This window comes from Phascolarctos cinereus, unplaced genomic scaffold (genome assembly GCF_003287225.1).
Source record: "Phascolarctos cinereus isolate Bilbo 61053 unplaced genomic scaffold, phaCin_HiC Scaffold_2;HRSCAF=192, whole genome shotgun sequence".
Classification (NCBI taxonomy): domain Eukaryota; kingdom Metazoa; phylum Chordata; class Mammalia; order Diprotodontia; family Phascolarctidae; genus Phascolarctos; species Phascolarctos cinereus.
Genome location: NW_027555625.1, coordinates 352,381,847 through 352,402,230, shown reverse-complemented (window position 1 = coordinate 352,402,230; position 20,384 = coordinate 352,381,847). Strand labels below are relative to the sequence as shown.

General features: G+C 43.8%; 1 protein-coding gene and 1 long non-coding RNA gene across 3 annotated transcripts in view; one reads left to right on the top strand and one right to left on the bottom strand.

Moving 5' to 3' along the window:
• Window positions 1-20,384, bottom strand: part of AKT1 (AKT serine/threonine kinase 1) — a 134,528-nt gene that overhangs the window by 11,572 nt on the left and 102,572 nt on the right. Inside the window, 3 exon segments of the mRNA XM_078150383.1 lie at window positions 4,158-4,245; window positions 15,395-15,465; window positions 15,467-15,610. Of these exon segments, the coding sequence (XP_078006509.1) occupies window positions 4,158-4,245; window positions 15,395-15,465; window positions 15,467-15,610 (303 nt within the window).
• Window positions 970-17,459, top strand: LOC110203044 (uncharacterized). Of its 2 annotated transcripts, none has more exons than XR_002322849.2 (5): window positions 970-1,042; window positions 4,324-4,397; window positions 6,691-6,814; window positions 15,418-15,631; window positions 17,398-17,459. It is a non-coding gene; the product is annotated as an uncharacterized LOC110203044 (long non-coding RNA). The 2 variants fall into 2 exon arrangements; XR_013484842.1 differs by having other exon boundaries at window positions 977-1,042; window positions 4,327-4,397.

Here is a 20,384-nt window from a genome sequence, read left to right as displayed (position 1 = left end):
TGAAGGAAGGAGATATTACGTGGGAATATAATAATGGGGAGGGAAAAGTTATGAACAAAACAAACTTCCTGATTCTGAAGGCAGGAATTTGGGAGGAGGAGGAAGGAGAGGAGAAAAGAACTAGAATCTAAGGGTTACCTTAGGCTGCCTCTGTAAATGTATATAAATGTAATGAGATATTATCAAGCTATAAGAAATGAACAAAGAGTACGGTGATCAAATATGAAGGGCTTAGCTCTTCTCAGCAATACGATGATCCAAGACAATTCCAAAGGACTCACAATAAAAAATGCTCTCCACCTCCAGAGAAAGAACTGGTGGAGTCTGAATGCAGGTTGAAGCATGCGATTTTTCACTTTCTTTATTCCTTTGGTGATGTTTTTTTTTTTGGTTTTTCTCTGTGTTTTCTTTCACAAAGTAATTAATATGGAAATATGTTTTTCATGATTGCACATGTATGGCCTATATCAAATTACTTACTGTCTCAAAGAAGGGGGAGGAGAGGAGGGAGAGAATTTGGAACTCAAATTTAAAAAAAGAAATGTTAAAAAACTGTTTTTACATCTAATTGGGAAAAAATAATAAAATATTATTTAAAAAGAAAAAAAGACCAAAGAGATGATTTCAGAGAATCCTGAGTAGTGACTAATACAGAATAAAGTAAGCAGAACGAAAAGAATGACATCAGAAAGAAAAATAACTGAGAGAATTAAGAACCCTGATCAAAGGCAGCTAGATGGCACAATGGATAGAGCACTAGGCCTGGAGTCAGGAAAACCCGAGTTCAAATCCAACCTCAGATGCTTACTCGCTTTACAGCCCCAAGCAAGTCACTTAACTTGTGCTTGCCTCACTCCTCCCAAAGTTGTTGTGATGATCTAATGACACAATAATTATGAAGTGCTTAGCACACTGCCTGGCACACAGTAAGCACCACATAAATGTTAGCTACTATTATTACTGCTGTTGCTGTTATCATCAAAGCAGTGACTAACCATGTCTCCAGAGGATCTATGATGAAACATGGTGGAATGGATACAAGGTATAGAGCGTACATTATTAACCATGGCCACTCTGTGGATCTATTTGGCTTGGCTATGCCAATTTTTTTGCAAGCCTCCCCTCCCCTCCTTCTTTTTCTTTCTTGAAGTTAATGGGGGAAGAGATAGCAATAGCAATGGAAGGAAGGAAGGAAGGAAGGAAGGAAAGAAGGAAGGAAGGAAGGAAGGAAGGAAGGAAGGAAGGAAGGAAGGAAGGAAGGAAGGAGAGAGAGAGAGAGAGAGAGAGAGAGAGAGAGAGAGAAGAAAGAAAGAAAGAGAAAGAAAGAAAGAAAGAAAGAAAGAAAGAGAGGGAGACAAGGGTATTGTAACATTTTTTAAAATGCACAAAAGAGAACAGAAGGAAATACTGACAAACAGGACAGCTCTGAAAGTAATGTGTAGAATTTATTGTACACTTTTTTTTTTATTGTGAGGCAATTGGGGTTAAGTGACTTGCTCAGAGTCACACAGCTAGTGAGTGTTATGTGTCTGAGGCTAGATTTGAACTCAGGTCTTCTTAAATCCAGGGCTGGTATTCTATCTACTGGGCCACCTACCTGCCCTGACTTCTTTATTTTAAAAAAGCAAATAGTGTGAAATGGAGATTCATGGTTTCATATACACTACTTTATTATGTTGAGCTGTGTGTTGTGAAATGTTGTTTTCTTTTTTTTGGTGTTTAAGTTAAGAATTTAAAAAAAAAAAGGACATTTAAAGAAAGAGAAAAATTCCATTTCTGTTTTGAGCAGCTAGGAGAATGACTAGGTATTCACACTCAAGCCAAGAGAATCCAGGTGAATTAAAAAACTCCACTGGCTGGGCATGGGCTGGTAGAAGTAGAGAAAGGGCTGCCAGGCCACCCCATGCCATCCCCAGGATCACTATCCAGGAGTCAGCAAGGAGGCCAGAAGCAGCTAGCAAGAGGATGGCGGCTGATGAGTCGCCTTCCCTCTAGGACGCAGGTGGGCTCCAGGACCACATAGGCTGGAGGGAAACAAACAAAGGACCTGAGACACTGTGGAGGCAGGAACAGCCAGCGGGTCTCCCTGCTAGGGGCTGGGGAATGGCAGTGGGGGAAGGTGTTGCCTCGTCAGCAAATGAAACAAGCTTGTTACCAGGAATCGAGGACAGGTGAAACATTTCTGAGTAAGGACCTTTGTCCCAGGAAAAGGGCAGCTGCTTGCCCAGGGTCCCAGGGCAGTACTCATAAGCCAGGAGCTGGCACCCCAGAGCTGAAGAAGAGATAAAGCCAAGCGACACATGGCCTGAGCCAGGCACTGCAATGAGGGACGTGAAGCAAGTGAAGCACCTAGCACCTACATGTGCCTCGCTGGGTCTTTGCCTGAGGGAGCTACAAGGGAATACATATCATGGTCTTGGGTAGGACTGGAGGACCATCTGTTAGCTATGTCATGGTTGGGAAGGGGGGGGGTCCCCCTGTGTATGGATTAGACTGGATGTATGTCCCGTGCAGGCCTCAAATTATTTGATTCTTAAACAAGAAAGACAGGGCTACTAAGGGCTAGAACATGTCACCCACATCACTTGCCTTCTCAGGAGGTGGGGGAAGGAGAGAATTTGGAACTTAAATTTTTTTAAGAAGTCAAACAAATAAATAAATAAATGTGAAAAAGACAAACCTAAAAAATAAATAAGTGCCTAAAATTTTTAAATAAATAAATTGGAAAAAAATGATCTGTAAAAAAAAAAAACAAACACCCCACACACACAAAAAAAGAGGCAGCCTGTTATGTTAAGAGCGATTACTGGGCTTATGAACGATGTTAAACATTTGGAGCCCTTTACAGTTTATAAAGCACTTAAAATGCATGGTCTCATCTGCTCCTCACAGCAGCTCTGTAGGGGACTTCCTAGAGGTATTATTATTCTCATTTTGCAGAGGAAGAAACTGAGGCTCATGGTAAAGTGTCAGAAGGCAGGATTTGAATCCAGGTCTCTCCTGATTCCAAGGCTAGGGACATTTGCACTACAGATTTCTCAGTCATAAAACAAGAGGATTCCCCACCCCTGGAACCAGATAACTTTTAAGGACCTCCTCTCCCCTCTACCTCTAAATCCAGCAAGCCTATGGAGACAGAGAGAGAGAGAGAGAGGCAGACAGAGAGAGAGACAGAGAGAGACAGAGAGAGAGGTGGTTTTTTGTTTGTTTTTTGGAAGTAGCAGGCAAAGAGTGGTGCTGGACATCTATTGGATAAGGACTTCAAAACAATACCCCAGTTCTTAAGAAGATCAAGAATATAAAGGCAAACAGGGTCTGATGCTCAAGAGGAAATGCCAGGATAAAATGCATCCCCCACCCCCGCCTTCCTATGACCTCCTGAGCCTCCTGGTTCGTGCGATGAAATAGAAGGAACAGGGAAAGTAGCAAGGGCCTCTTGGCCAAGGGGCTGGCAGGCACCCAAGCCCGGGGAGAGGCCAGGAACAGGGGCCTCAGGCCCTGCCAACAGCCTCTCCATGCCCTAGAAGGCCCTCCTTCCACTTTCCAGTGGGGAAATAGGATGTTCAAGGCAGGCAGCTCCAACAGCCAGCAGTGGAGCTACATAGGGTGGCCACAGTGGAAAGAGTCTGTACCTGAAGCCAAGAAAGCCTTAGCTCAAATCTCACTTCAGACATTTACTGAGCAAGTCACTTAACCTCTGTCTAACTCAGTTTCCTCATCTGTAAATAAAATAAGGATAATAATAGCACCTACCTCTCAGGGCTACTGTGAGGATAAAACAAGATAATACTATAAAGCATTCTGCAAATGTTAAAGCACTATGTAAATGCTAGCTATTATTATTATTATTTATTATCATTATTATTAGGGTCACAGAATCATACAACTTCAGAGTGGGAAGAGACCTCAGAGGTCTACTCTTTCACCTTATACATGAGCAGGAATCCTCGCCATACACACCCATAACATCCCTCACAATGGTTATTCAGCCTCTACTTGAGTCTCTCTAGGGATTGGAAAACTCGATACTTCCTTGAAAAATCTCATTCTACTCTGAAACAGCTCCAATGCCTGCTGGGTATCCTCTGTGAAGAGAAGCCCAGAGTGAGCTGTGCCTCACTCGGCAGCCCCACCTCCCGTGCCTGCTGGGAACCCACCTTTTTTTCATAGACATCTTGCCATACAATGCCAGCAAAAAACTTGTGCTGCATAATCTCTTTTGCATCGTCTGATCCCCCACCTAACCTGCAGAAACAGAGAGAGAGTGGAAGGGGAGAGAAGGACAAAGTTACTTCAAAATCAACCATATTGATAAATTCCCAGCAGGGTGTCTTCTGAAACATTTTGGAGGCAGAACCACAGGCTGTCAGAGCTGGAAGGAGCCTTAGAGGCCACAGGTAAGGAAACTGGGGACCTGAGGGGAAAAGTGACCACCAAGATTACACAGGCAATACGCAGCAGAGCCAACCCTGAAAGCCAGGCCTTTTGACTTCTGAGACTAGGGCTTTTTAAAGAAAAATCACTTATTTTTATTGATAACTTTTCTTTTTATGTCACATTCATTTACAAACATATGTATCTGAAAATCTATTTCTATATTGTTGTCATCCAGTTGTATCCTACTCTTTGTGACTCCATTTAGGGTTTTCTTAGAGTGGTTTGCCATTTCCTTCTTCAGCTCATTTTCTAGATGAGTAAACTGAGGCCAACAGGCTCAAGTGACTTGTCCAGGGTCACACAGCTGGTAAGTGTCTGAGGCCGCATTTGAACTCAGGTCTTTGTGACTCCAGGCCTAGTGCTCTATCCACTGTGCCACCTAGCTGCGCTCTCTCTCTCTCTCTCTCTCTCTCTCTCTCTCTCTCTCTCTGTATGTATGTATATGTATATGTATATGTATGTAGAGACGTGCAGGTATATATACACACACATACATATAAACACATATACACACATGTGTGTGCATGCATATGTGGATATACACATACATGTATGTACATATATGTGCCATTCCCCTCCCCTCCCCATCCATGTAACAAATATTTTTAAAGAAACCCCCAAAAGAGCAGGTTAGCAAAACTAACACAGCAATATAATAATTTCAACTTGTGAAATATATTTTTGATGTAGTGTAAGTGAAAAGACTCCAATTTGGAATCACTTAGGCTAAGTGGTCCTAATGACCACAGAAGCAATAACAGACAGCCTGCACTCTTCCACCATCCTGACTCATTCTGACCTTACATCAAACATGTAAATGATCAAGGCTTCTAAGCTCCAGCAAGACTGCTGTGACACCCATTTCTGGGATCCCTGATAACATCCCCCAATTTCTGGTCCAAATTAGGAAACTCCCCAGCCCAAGTCTGATATCAAAAAGCAACCCAGGTAGTTTCCCAACCACATCTGGGTCTAATTAAGAATTCCCCATCCCATACCTGACATTCATTATTTGTTCTCAATCAAGCCTATTTTTAAGGTATATAACTTTTCTGCTCAGACCACACTTGAGTGCGTATTCTCACTGAGAGATTGCCACAGTACACGCTCCCCTCACAATGTCAGTAACTTTGGCCTTGCATGGCCAAGCCTCTGTCCAAATTGCTACATAGTACGTATGTGTGGTTTTATTTTTGTGGGTTTACTGTGCTGCACAATGATAAATCTCACGCCTGCAAGTACCTATTTTCTGTTAATCTTCCAACCTGGGTCTTTGCTCTAGCCTAACCCAAGCCAACAGAGCAATCAAAGTACCATGCTGAAGCGGGAGTCATAGAAACTGAGTTTGAACCCTGGCTCTGCCACTTTCCACCTATGTGATTCTGGGCAAGTTACTTAACTCAGTTAAGAACACTCAGTTTTCTCATCTGTAAAACGAGAGGGTTGGACTGATGGTCTCTGAGGCCATCTTTTCTAGAGTTCCAGCTGCCTGATTTTATGAACTGTGTCAGAGAACCGTGCATCATTCCACACCCATAAGGCCCCCAGACAAGCAGTGAAGGAGAGGGGTCCATTTTTTCAACTCCTAGAGCCAAGCAAGCTTTGTGTTGTTTCCCCTTCTTTCCTTTTACATTATCATAGTCATTGCATATTTTTTTCTGTGCTGCTTAATTTTGCATCAGGTCATATAAACCTTCCTGTGCTTCTCTGGATTCTCCATTATGTGTTTTTCCTTGAAGCTACTATATTGATGAATCACAATTCGTTTAGTCATTCTCTGTCCTAGTCAAGTTAAATACTTCCACAATGATCACTGTCTAAAAAGGCATGTCTTATCCTGCATCTTGATTCTATCCTCTCTCATCAAGTTTCAACAATAATCCTCTGGAATTGTGTTTGGTTTATCGCACTGATCAGTTCTTAAGTCTCTCAAAGTTGCTGGTGTTTACAGTGTTGCTGCCTATCCCATCTCACTTTATAGTATGATAAATTGTCCTTCCAGTTCTGTTCGCCGTTCACTGTCTGTATCCGATCATACAAGTCTTCTCAGGTATTTTTGTTTCTCCCCGAAATCATCCTTTCTTACAGTACAATAGTATTCCATTATACTTATATACTACATGTTCAGTCATTCCCCAACTGATGGGCACCTGCTTAGTTTTCAACTCTCTGCCACCAGAAAAAGAATTGCTATAAATATTTTTGTACATATTGATCCTCTTTATTTACTGATCTTTCTTTTCTCTCTTTCAGGGTATAGGCCCTAGCCATGGTTACACTGAGTCAAAGGGTATATACAGTTTAGTGACTTTGGAGCATGGTTCCAAATTGCTTTTCAGAATGGCTGACCCAATTCACAGCTCCACCGATGTACTAGGTATGTCTGTTTTCCCAAAGCCCTTCTGACATTTGTCATTTTTTTTTTGTCAGCTTTGCCAGTCTGATGGGTTTGTGGTAGAACCTCAGAGTTGCTTTAATTTGTATTTCTTTAAGTATTAGTGATGTGGAGAATATTTTCACATGGCTGTCAATAACTTCAATTTCTTCCTTAGAAAACTGCCTGGGCATTACCTCTGCCCATTTGTCAGTTGCGAAACGGTTCTTTTAGCTCCTTTCCTACCATGATCATAGAATTTTTGTGTGGACACTAACGGAGTATACAGAATCATCAGAAGATTAACGGTACTCATTTTTGATAGAGAAGAAGCAATTTATTTTTCAGGTAGTTAGAAAATAATTACATGGGAGCATAAGGATGTGACATTCAAATATGTAGGCAGATTGACAAATTGCTAGAATATAATGCCCTAATAATTAAGACAATCAAATTCTCAAAGGAAACCCTTTGGACTCAGGTTTGGTCTGACAAAGGCTGAATGTAACTTAGCAAAAGGCCAATTTTTCATTCACTGGCTAATTCTTCCCCTGTCACTATCCTACTGCCCCAGAGGCCTCAGGTAACAATCTTCCTTTGATCATTTCTGCCCTGAGGGCTGGGAAGCTCAGTAGTCAGAGAAATAAGTAAGATGTAGGCCAGGAGGATAGAAGGTGTCTGAGGAAGGTCCTCCATTTTTGTATCTCCAGCTTTAAACATGCTTGTGGGTCATGCATTTCTTTTTGTTTTATGGCAAAAACAATTTCTCTCCTAGAGGCCAGCCTGCTGGTGACGAGCTTCTCCCCAGTTTTGGAGGCTGATCCTCAGTGAGGCAGCCGTGATCTCTTACTACATATGCAGCCTCTCCAGACTGGCAAAACTTGTGCTTCGCTGGCAAGGCCTTCAGGAAACCCAGGGTCACTTCCGTGCCCCTGCGAGGCCTAGAAGTAGGACTTAGTGGAGTTAACAAACATAAGCTTAGGGCAGCGAGGTGGTACAGTGGGTAGGGCACCAGGCTTGGGGTCAGAAAGAACTGAGCTCAAATCCAGCCTCAGACACTCACTCTCTGTGTGACCCAGTGCAAGTCACTTAAACTGTTTGCCTCGGTTTCTTCCTCTGTAAAATGGGGATTAAAAGGGCACCTACCTGGGAGGATCCAATAAGATAATAATTATAAAGTGCTTAGTACAGCGCCTGGCACACAGGAAGCACTATATAAATGACAGCTATTATTATTATTATACCTTAGCTGCTAGTACTGTTATTTATAATAATTAACCCTTATAGAGCACTTGTAAGGTATGCCATTGCTCCACCTATATTATCTCATTCGATGGGAACACATAGATACAAGTGGCACAGGACTGGGCAGGCACAGATGGATTCTGAGCTGGGTCACTGAGGTCCCACATCCGCTGGAGTACATGATGACAATGTTGTAAAGGAAGAGCTGCATCTCCTTCTTTCAGTCACTTGCGGGGAGAGCCTGAAGAATCACTGATTCAGAGCTGGAAGGGACCTTCAAAGTCTTCCAGTCCAACTTCTGAATTTTTCAAATGGGGAATGAATGTGAGGACCAGATTGGTTAAAGTGACTTGCCCAGAGTCACACCGATTATAAATAGCAGTCAGGATTTGAACCTGAAGTTTCCCAGTGCTTTCCTCTATATCATATTCCTCCACCACCCCCTTTTTTTGGCTAGGCAATGGGGTTAAGTGACTTGCCCGGGGTCACACAGCTAGTAAGTGTCAAGTGTGTGAGGCCAGATTTGAACTCAGGTCGTCCTGACTCCAGGGCTGGTGCTCTATCCACTGCTCCACCTAGCTGTCCCAAACGAAGAACAGACAGATGTATGGAAAAGTAGGTTGGCGACAAATTTAGGTTCTCGCTGGTATGTGCACCTTGTGATGTCCTTACTGGAACATGAAAGTCCTGTTCCAACTAGGCAGTCAGGGTTAAGTCACACAGCTAGTAAGTATCTGAGGCTGGATTTGAACTCAGGTCCTCCTGACTTCAGGGCTGGTGCACTATCTACTGTGCAACCTCGCTGCCCCTTTCCCCTCTTTTTAAAAAAATTCTTTCCCAATTTTTTTCTGAATTCTTTCCTTCCTTCCCTACACCCCCTCCCCCAGCCATTGAGAAGGCAAGAAATGTGATGCCCATTAGTGTATCATATACTGAAATCAAAGCTTCGAGGAGGTGGGCTTAGACAATTTCAGTGTGGCTTCAACGACTCGGTCTTCCCTTTGGGCTTTGAGGTGCAGTGGGTTGGGTTGAGAGGACAGACAGAAACCTGTGCCAAGTAGGGAGAGGGGTCCCTCAGCAGACAGGACAGAATCATGCTGAGCAGACGGACTGTACCACCAAAGAGAATAATTTTCATCTCGACTGCCAGCTTCTTAGGGTTACATTTGTGCTCAGCAGAGCTGAAGCATGGATGACTCATTCCCCCACTCCCAGATTCTCTGCAATGTCTATTTGGCGACACAATGTGGTATACACTAGACACAGAGCTGCAAACACCTGGCTGTGTGGGCAGGCTCCAAAACTCACCAGCAAGGGGGCCCTATAGGCAAAACCACTTCGGAGCTCTGAGCCTCATTTCTTCATCTGTAAAACGGGCAAATCCCCACCTTCCCTAACTATCTCACAAAGAGAGGAAAAGTATTTTCTGAATATTAAAGTTCTGTACTATTGGGAGGAGTTGTCATCATTTGGGATCTTCAGATACTGGAAATTACTAGGAGAAGAGACTGAGCTAGAATATATCCCACCCCCACCCCTACCCCCAAGCCAAGGCCAAAGGACCATGGAATCTCAGGGCTGAAAGTCACCTCAGAGGTACCTAGTCTAACCCATGCAGAAGGGGTGCCCTCTCCACAACCTCTATAAGTGGTCACATCATCTGGAGTACTGTAACCTCTCTTCCACATGACCATCTTTCAGATGCTCAAAGAGAGAGATTATGAAAGATTATGAAACCTCCCCCATAAGTTTTAATATTTTAATATTATTTTAATATATTAATTAATTTTAAAATATTAATCATTAAGCATTTACTATAATAATAGTAACTAACATTTATATAGCATTTTAAAGTTGACAGAGAGCTTTACAAAATATTATCATTATATCCTTGCAACAACCCTGGAAGGTAGGTACTATTATTATGCCCATTTTACAGATGAGAAAACTGGAGCAGACATGGGTTAAATGTTTTCCCAGGGCCACACAGCATCTAAGTGTCTGAGGCCAATATGAACTCACGTCTTCTTGAATCCAGGCCCAGTACTCTTATCTACTGTGCCACCTAACTACATTTATTAAGCTCCTACTTTGTGCCAGGCACTGGTGATAGAAATATAAAAATGAAACAATTCTTGCCCTCAAGGAGTTCAATTAATCAAGCATTTATTAAGTACCTACTATGTGCAAGGAGCTGGCGATAACAGATAAAGGTGAAGCAGTCTCTGCCCTCAAGGAATTTCTGTCCCTAGTTCTCTCAAATGATCCCCATAAAACACAGTTCCCAGTCCTCTCAATGGCATAGTCACCTCCCTCTGGGCATTCCAGCTCGTCAATATGCCTCCTCCAATATGGCACCCAGGACCAGACACAATATTTTAGGTGGGTCTGGCCAGGGTAAGAGACAATGGGACTTTCACCTCACTCCATCTGGAAAATGGCCTTAGTTTCTTTGGCTCCAAATTACACGGCTGGGGAGTCAACAATGAACAATACATACATATTATTATTCAGCCATGTCCTTGCCCATCTTGTACCTAAATTAAAAAAATTAACTGGGCTGAAGAATTTTATATTTACTCTTAAATTCAATTCTTCATATCATATAAATCTGCTAATGGGTCAAACATGGACCAGAATCATAGCAGTTGAGAGGGCCAAGATGGGCTGTAATCTGCATCAGTTAGCAGAGCTCCCAGACCACCGAGGTCACAAATGCCACGTATCCAACTTAATCGTGTTTGCTTTGGTCCACTCCTCAAAGGGCTCTTAATTCTTCCAGGAGTGCCAATGGAATTCCCTCCCTTATGAAGCAAATTCTCTTTTTCTAGATGAAAAAACAGAAAAAGAAAGACCAGCCCTTCTTCTTGGCAAGGACTGGGGAGCACATGACTCTGAACAGGGGATGGCAAGGGCCATGAATCATTTTAGAGGGGGGACTGTCACTCTGTATGCAAACAGTTCCCATGGCTCTTCTCTGTGGCAACCCAGCAAAGGAGGCCTGGGGAGGCAGCTGGCTCATCTCCTTTGGAGGATGCTCCAAGCAGCAGCTGCAAGGCCAGGAATTCCTACACCAGCAGAACACAGCCGCCACCTTGGGCTCCACACAGCAGTTTCCCAGCTAGCTCTTGGGACACAAGTGGTGGGATGAGGAAGGGCAGTTCTGACCAAGGACGCCAGACTCTGGACCAAGGAGAAGTTGGTCCAGAGGTCGCTGGCACAGGCAAACAGAAACTTCCATCTCAACTTCTATCTGGTTAACCAAGAGAAGGCAGAAACTGCCCTAGGGTCCTGACTTCTCACACAATCACCCTTGCTGCGTCTCAACCCCAAGGGCTGAAGTGGTTTAATTAGGCACAATACCCAACTGAACGTTAATCCCAGGGGGGAACAGTGGAGACAACCATGGGCTGAGACGTAGGATCCCTGGGCTTTGATCTGAGCTTTTGTTACTACTTCTTTATGTGAGCAGATAACCAGATGGTTCAGGTATCAGATAGCTAACTGCTAGCATTTGGATGGATAGAGCACTGGACCAGGATTCAGGAAGATCTGCGTTTGAATCTGGCCTTATTCACTTTTTAGCTGTGTGACCCTGAGAAAATCACTGAATCCCTATCTGCTTCAATTTCCTCATCTATAAAAATAGGGATAGGGGCAGCTAGGTGGCACAGTGGACAGAGTGCTGGGCCTGGAGTCAGGAAGACTCATCTTCCAGAGTTCAAATCTGTCCTCAGACAACTACTAGCTACGTGACTCTTTCACTCTGCGAACCTTAAAGTCATTTATAAATGCTAGCAATTACTGTTGTTATTATTATCATTATATTATTTGAACTTGAAGGTCACCTGAAGGTTATTTGAAATAGGTTTTTAATTCCTCATCACCAATAAATGTTCGTGTGGGGACAGAAACTTTTGAATGGCAAAGATGAACAAAATTCTCAGGCAAATTACTTAAATTAGTAACCAGACTCATAATGAATAGCAAGTAACCACACTTTCTTTCTGGTCTGGTTCTGAGAGTTGTCCAAAAATGGAATGGGTAATGAGTTCCCCATCACTGGAGTTCTTCCAGTACTGGCTGGGTCATCATTGGCCAGGGATGTTGTAGAGAGAACTTCTACTCAGGTATGAGTTCCAATCCCTGAATTCAGAGGCGGAAGGAACCTTAAGACTCATGGGATCATCACTCTAGAGCTGGAAGCGACTTCTGAGGCCATCTAGTCCAAACCCATCAATTTAAAGGTGAGGAAACTGAGGCCACAGTGGATACAGCACTGGGCTTGGAATCCGAAAGACTCATGTTCATGAGTTCAGATTTGGCTTCAGACGCTCACTAGCTGTGTGACCCTGGGCAAGCCACTTCACCCTGTTTGCCTCAGTTTCCTCATCTGTAAAATGAGCTGGAGAAGGAAATTAAGAAACGTTTCAGTATCTTTACCAAGAAAATCCTTAATGGGGTCACGAAGAGCTGGACACGACTGAAATGACACAGCAACAGACCAAGGCCCTCCAAAATGAAGTGATTTGCCCCAGGTCACACAGGTGGCAAATGGCAGAGCTGGGATTCCATCCCTGGGCACCTAACTTTAAATCCAATGACCTTTTTTCACTGTACTCAATGAACTGGAAGCCCTATGGGCTCTTTTCTAGCTTTGAAATTCTGGCCACCGGTTTCAAAAAGTCCACGGTCAACCTCCAAGTTAACCTTACCTAACAAAATAGCTGTGTCACCAAGGTAGTCTATGTAAATTGGAACTTTGCAAACTAAATCAATACAAGAAAGGTTCATAATTTAACACGGAAGCTCTATGTTTAGGCCTGCTATAAATACTTCCTCCTCCCATTTAGAAAGTATGCAATCTGTGTGCAAGAAGGCCCACAGTCCCTGTCTGCTTAACTTCTCCCCAAATCCCCCAGGCTCCCTTCCTACCCACACCCTCTTCATCCTTTACTGCATTATTTCTTCTATACTTCAAAGAGCTGATTTCTTTGGGGTTGGCACTCTCTCCACCAATGGCTCACAAGCTAAGCTCACTGTGGTTTAGCAGGTTACCTTCTGGGTGCCTGTGGCCCAGAATACTCAACACCTCAGGTTGACCTGTTAATGATGAACCTTCCCAACTTGGCTTATCTGGGCCTTGGTCAAGAGACACAGGGTCTGTCACAAGGCCTATACACTTAAAACCTTTCTAGCTTAGGTGAATTTGACAGAATTTCTACTCTCCTGGAACAACCTTTGAGAATCCAGCAGCTCCTTCCTCTGTGCATGAGGAATCAGAACAGGATTTAATTTTATTACCAATTATAGCTGCAATCAATCATAGAATAAGCACTCCCTGAGGGTAGGGAGGGCAGACTACTGTCTTCCAGTTGGGCCAGGGTGGTTTCTCAGGGTATTGGCTGGGTACCCAATAGGGGCAGACCCAGCCTGCACATTAGGAGAAGACTCCTTAGAAGACACGCTCAGAATGCCTCCAGAGGGGAAAGGGAAATGCTTCCTTCATCACTTGAGATGGGGTTTTCCTATGTGTCCAAAACAAGGCCAATACTAGAGACTCTGCCCCTCTAAAGTTTATAGAGGAATGATTTCTGGGAATGCAAGTGAGCTCAAAACCCATAGAACTAAGTTTGATCCTGCCTTGCAGACACCTAGAATATAGTATAGGAGAGATCTAGACCTGGAATCAGGAGATAGAAGTTCAGATCCCAGCCCCAACACTCATTACAAGTATTGAAGACCTCAGGCAAGTTATCATACTCATCTGTAGCAGATAAAATTATTTTTCACTTCCTACCCTCAAAGGGCCATCATGAGGAAAGCATTTTATAAACCAGAAAGCACTACAGAAATATAAACAATTACTATTATTAATGACCAGAGCTTCTGATAACCGAGGAAAAAACATGTATCCAGCAGAGACCAGGGCCCTATAACAAGCTGCTGAGACAGAGGAACTTGCTAGGGTAGAACTTCTGCCAATGGATGGTGAGTATCTTACAATTGTCTCCCTGTTGCACACATGGGGCATTCCCCACCCCCCCCACATACACACTGAGCATGTATCATAGAATCCCAGAATCTCAAGCTTAGGAAGGACTACAGACTTCTCTGGTCCAACTTTCACATGAAGAAATCCTTCAACGATTTCTCTGAGAGGAAGCCATCTAATCTTGGCTTGAATGACGTTACCTTGCAGTAACGGGGAGCTCAGTACTTAGTGACGCAGCGCATTCTACTCTTGAACAGATCTAATTTAGTTTTTCCTTTTGAGAGACAGCATGAAGTGATGCATAGAGAATTAGCCTTAAAGCCAAGGAAGGCCCAGTTTCAAGTTTGATTCACATCACATATGGGTGCTGTGACTTCATGCTAGTCACTTAATTTCTCGGTGCTCTAGGCCAGAATTGTCAAACAGACTCTGGGTCCAGACACCAGATTAAAATACAATTGGGAAATATTTAACAAAATAAATAAAAATATAACAGAACATAGATAATGCTAATATGTGGTTTTCTAAGTCAAGATGCAGCCAGCAGGGATCCTTATGTATGGTTTAGTGACCCGAGTTTGACACCACTGCTCTAGGCAACTCTATATGACTCTAAGTTGCATAGCAGGTGGTGACCTGCATTGGTGGAGGGGGTGTCCTCTCCTGGGAGTTCCCTGTACCAATAAAAATCACAGGACCAGTTGCTATCTCTTTCCCTTACACTGAAATGAAACCTACCTCCCTATAACTTAGAGGATTTCAACTTAGAAGCGACCATTTGTTTGCTGTTCAGTCATTTTTCAGTCGTGTCCAACTCTGTGACTCCTTTTGGGGTTTTCTTGGCAAAGATACCAGAGTGGTTTGCCATTTTCTTCTCCAGCTCATTTTACAGATGGGGAAACTGAGGTTAACAGGGTTAGCCTTACTAGCTATGTGACTAGTAAGTGTCTGAGGTCAGATTTGAATTCAGGAAGAAGAAGAGTCTTCCAGACTCCAGGCCTGGCACTCTATCCACTATGCCACCTCGCTACCTGTAGGCCAGACAGACCAGGTCTACTCCCTTCTACACACATTAATCAAATTCCCACCAGATTGTTTCACTTTCTTCCCATGGATTCCTAACACTTAGCACACAATGGCTGGCCTACATGAGACACTTAATAAAGGATACTTCCATTATTATTATTATTATTAATTATATTAATAAAGGATGACTGATACTTGAAGGCAGTGATTGTCAACAAGCATCTCCCTTCCTTATCCTCATGCAGTCAACTGGTGAAAGGACCTAGTTTCTGGCCCCTGTATCCCCACTGTATACTCACTATATGGCCCCTGCTTACCTCTGCTTGGGGTCCTTTTTTAGCAACCCCGACAGAAGAGACTTGGCATCCGGGGAGAGCGTTCGGGGGAAATCGAATCTCCTCCATAAGGATCAGCTCAAACAGCTTCTCATGGTCCTGGTTGTAGAAGGGCAGCCGGCCACACATCATCTCATACATCACCACTCCTAGGCCCCACCAGTCCACTGCCCGGCCATAGTCATTGTCTTCTAGCACCTGTGGGGCAAGGCGTCAAGGGTGAGTGTCAACTGCAAAGAGATGGCCTCTATATTCAGTCCAATGGTGTTTCCCACTTGGTACCTTGCCAAGAAGCTCACTACCTTTCTTCATTAGCCCTTCCTGGGTTAATTCTCTGGGTTCATAGAGTTGGGAGGAGGACAGAATGAAGCAGACTGGATTCTGACACCCACCCGCAGTCTCTTCCTCTTTCTAAATCTAAGTTTTCTTCTTTATAATCCTTGTCCTTCCAACATCCATCTACCAACACACATTCACTAGTTACCTATTTTGTACAAAGTACTATAGATAAAAAAAGGCAAAAATGAAAAAATAGTCCCTGCTCTCAAGGAGTTTACATTCTACTAGGCAATCACTGAGGGTGACAGGCCAAGGTGGAGGGTGGACTGGACTGTCCTTGGGAAGCCTTGCACAGCTGTTGTGAGGATTAACAGTGATAACAGAGGGACAGTGTATAGAGTACTGTGGAGTGGAAAGAATGCTGGGCATGGAGAGATAGAGGTTCAAGTCCTAGCACTGACCTTTATGAGCTGGGTGAACCCAGACCAGTGGCTTAAGCTTCAAACTCGGTTTCCTCATCAATAAAATGTTGAGACTAATGCTTTTACTACTTACCTTGTAAGACTATAGCGAGTTAGGTGTTTGCTAAACTAGAATTTGTTACTACAACTATTATTGGGAAACAGCTTTGGGAAGTGCTATATGTATAAAGGCACTAGGTGGGCATGAGGCGTAAATGAGATTCTTCAAATGGACTCTTTGAATAAGAAGGGTAATATTTATACATGAAGAAATTAATTTCCAATGTTTTAGACTCAGAATCATTAGAAAGAAACCTCTGATCCAACCTCTCATTGAGTCAAGAATCCCCTCTACAGCCTCTGACTGAGAGTCACCCAGCTTCTGCTCAAATACCTCCAGAGACGGGGAGCTCATCACCTTACAGAAGTGAGAGTTCTAGCTCACCCCCTCACACACAGGAATCCCTGATACAGTCTCCTGGCAGGAGGTTCTCTAGTTTTTGTTTGAAGAATTTCAGTGACATAGAACAGAAAACAGAGTATCAGAGCTGGAAGAGAACTCAGAATCTATCACCTAGTCCAGGGGTGGGGAACCTGTATCCTCGAGGCCACATGTGGCCCTCTAGGTCCTCAAGTGTGGCCCTGAATCAGTCAAAGGGCTGCACTTGAGGACCTAGAGAGCCACGTGTGGCCTCGAGGCCACAGGTTCCCCAGCCCTGATCCTAGTCTAACCCTCTTATCATAAAAATAAGGGAATGGAGGTAGAAAGGGTTTGGGGAAAGGATGGCCCAAGACCACACAACATATAAGCAGCAGAGCTTCTGGGTTCGTAGTCCAGTGGTCTCTCCCACTACGGTACCTTGCTAAGGAGCTCACTATCTTTCTTCATTAGCCCTTCTCTGGGTTCAGAGGGCTGGAGTCCAGAATGAAGCAGACCTAGATTCTAATCTCACTTCTGCCAAGCATTACCCATGTGACCCTGGACAAGCCTCTTCTCTCTTCTAGGCTTATTTTTCCAGTTATAAAATGAAGGGGTTAGAATGACAATATAAAAAGATAGACTAAAAATAGAATCAAATATTATATAATTATAATGACCAAGTTTGGCCCTGGAGAAGAGAACCACTACCTTCCCTTCTTTGCAGAGGTGGGGGACTATGGGTGTGGAATACTGCATATATGGTCAGATATGGCTAACATGCTGGCTGATGTCACTAAACTGCATTGCATTCTTTTCTTTTATAGGAGATGGATGCGGGGGGAAGGGGAGGGAGCTATATATGCAATTCAGAAATGAAGGTGACATGAAAAGAAAAGTAAGTTTCTAATGTTTCTTCCAGTTCTAAATCCTATAAGGGAGATTTGATGGTATGGCCCACAAGACCCCCAGTATAGCTCTCTGTAGGCTATCATTGAGCACTTGGGGGACGGGGACAGGGTCACGATGCTTCTCGGAAGGTTGGGGCTGGGGATCAGGTTACGGTCCCTCTGCTTTTCCCCTCCCACCCCGTGCCTCAGGTCTATTTACAGCCTCTCTGGGTAATTCACCCTAACAGGACAGCTGTCACTGCAGCTGCCCAGACAACACAGACCAACACAGCTGCCCAGCCTCTCCCCACTGGGAGAGGTCACAGTAGTGTCTCTAACTCTGAATCATAGCCTCTCCTATCTGCCTCAGACCTTTAAAGTGACAAAGACAACCACGCCATCTCCCCAGGTAGACATAATCCACTCGTTCACACTCACAGCCTCACAACCACATGCATAACTATGTTTTCTCATAGTCTCAGAGGTAACAATCTTACTTCCTCCACAGTTCTGCCACCACACATACCTGTACACTACTCCCTTTCCAGGCAGACACAACCATACCCCCTCCTCCTTCGCACACACAACACCACACGCCTCATATCTTGACACACTTACTTCCTCATGCCAGTATATGACCAGCCTTGTAACTTACATGGTGAAACATATCAACACTTTTGGACACAGACATACACACATACACCCCCAAGCCCTGAGACTGCCCTCTCCCCCTATACTTTTTCCTACAGGATTCACCCAAGGAATCCCTTCTCTTCCCTTGGCTTCCACAACAACACCCTTTTCCCAATCCTATACTTTTGCTCACACCATCCCCAATATTTCATCTGTCCTTTCCTCCCTCCATCTGCTGAGATCCTTCTTTTAAAACCTATCTCAGATGCCACAAACTCCACCAAACCTTTTGATTCCCCCGACTAGAACTGACAGCTCCTTTTTCAAATTTCTCAAAGTACTTTGAACTTTAGTACTTATCGCCTTCTAATGAATGTATTTATTTCCAGACTATAGAATATATGCTTGGTTGTACTGCATCACATAGAGAAAAGACAGAGAGAGGGGAAGTAATAGCTGTCCCCAAATATTTGAAGAAATGTCACAGGGATTGGCCCCAGAGGACAGAATGGGCAATAGTTTGAGAAAGTTGCAGAGGCATATTTAAGCACCATGTGAAGGAAACCTTTGTAATGCTCAGAGCCATCCCAAAGTTGGATGGCCTGCTTTGGAACTCAGTGGGTGGGCTCTGCTTCAATGGAGGACCTCAAACAGAGGCCAGAAGATGCAGAAGATGACTCTGGGGACTGATGGAAGGGATTCTTGCTTCAGTAGGGACTGGACTGGATGACCTCTGAGAATCTTCTCATTCTATAATTCTACAGTCACTTAAGGATATGTCTTATCTCCCTAAGTAGACCGTAAACTCCATGAGGGCAAGGACCGTGTCTTTTATTTTTAATTTTGCTGCATATAGCATGTGCCTTAAAAATGTTTGTTGAACAGAAACTCAGAGAATCACAGAATCTGAAACTTGGAAGGCCCCTTTCCATATAATTCAATCCATTTCATCCCGTGAGGCAGATTCAATGTGCAATGTCTGGGGTAAAAGGAACCCCCTTCCCCCTTCAAAAAACAGCCCTCCCAGAAAGGTCAGCAAAGAGAACAGTCTTGGGTCTGCCACTTTCCGTTTTCTGGGTCTCAGTTTCACCACCTATAAAATGGGGGTAAATAGAATCACAGAATCTTAGAGCTAGAAAGAACCCCAGAAACCTCTAGCCCAACTTACAACCAAGCCCAACAAATCTCTCCCTCCAGAATGTCCCCAACAAATGGCCACCCGATCTCTGTTTGAAGACCAGGTGGTGGTTTAAAGTTGTGGTGCGGTCTACTTTCCAACAGCTCTAATTATAAGAATCTTTTTCTTTATATCCAGCCAAAAGATGCCTCCCTCTATCTTCCCCACATTGTTCCTTGTTTTGCCCACTACTGAGTTCTAGTGGTGCCCTCAAAGACCCATGGGTATGATCAATAAGTATTCACATTTCTATAGGGCTCAATAGAGGCTAGGGAGCATTGGGACAGAGTTAAGGTCATAGAATCAGAGAATTCCAACCATATCTGAACAAACGTCCCTTTCTACAATATCCCTGGCAAGTAAGTGGTCATCCTCCCTGTGTCTGAATACCTCCAGTGACAAGGAGCCCACCACCTACTGAAGTAGCCCAAATCTTCCTCACAATTAGAGCAGCCCAGAATGTGAATGGCATTAGCTCATAGTTAATTTCCAGACCAGAGGGTGATCAGAGGCAGTGAATAAGTGAAACAGCATGTCCCTTCTCAAACCCAATTGAAGACAGCAATCACAGAATGTAGAATCTCAGTGCTCAAAGGGCCCAATGGTGTCATTTTTACAGATGGGAAAATTAAATCCCAGAGAGGAAAAAGATATAATCTAATTCAACTCCTTCATTTGAAAGAAGGAAAATGGTAGCAAAAGATGGTAGATGGTAGCAAAGCCACCTTACTATATAAGTGGAGGGGAGGGGATGGGAAGTAAAGGTGCCAGATGGGAGATTCCTGGCTGCTGTGAGCCAACAATGATGAGGGTAAAGAAAGTGCTGGGATCATGGTCTTGAGACACAGAAAATGGGACTGCCAGAGCTCATGCCCTAGTGGGGACTGAAGTGATACAGGAGAAGCAAGTGATCCAGATGCCAAGAGACCAGCCCTTTGAGCTCAGTGACTTTGAGTGAAGGACAGATAATCCAAGACAAAGTCAAAAATCAGATGTTGGTGAGGGACCACAGTGCTTTATATGACCTTCCCCTATTGAAGGAAGAAGGGAGGAAACAAGCATTTATTAAACGCCTACTACGTGCCAGGCACTGTGCGAAGCACTTTTCAAGTAT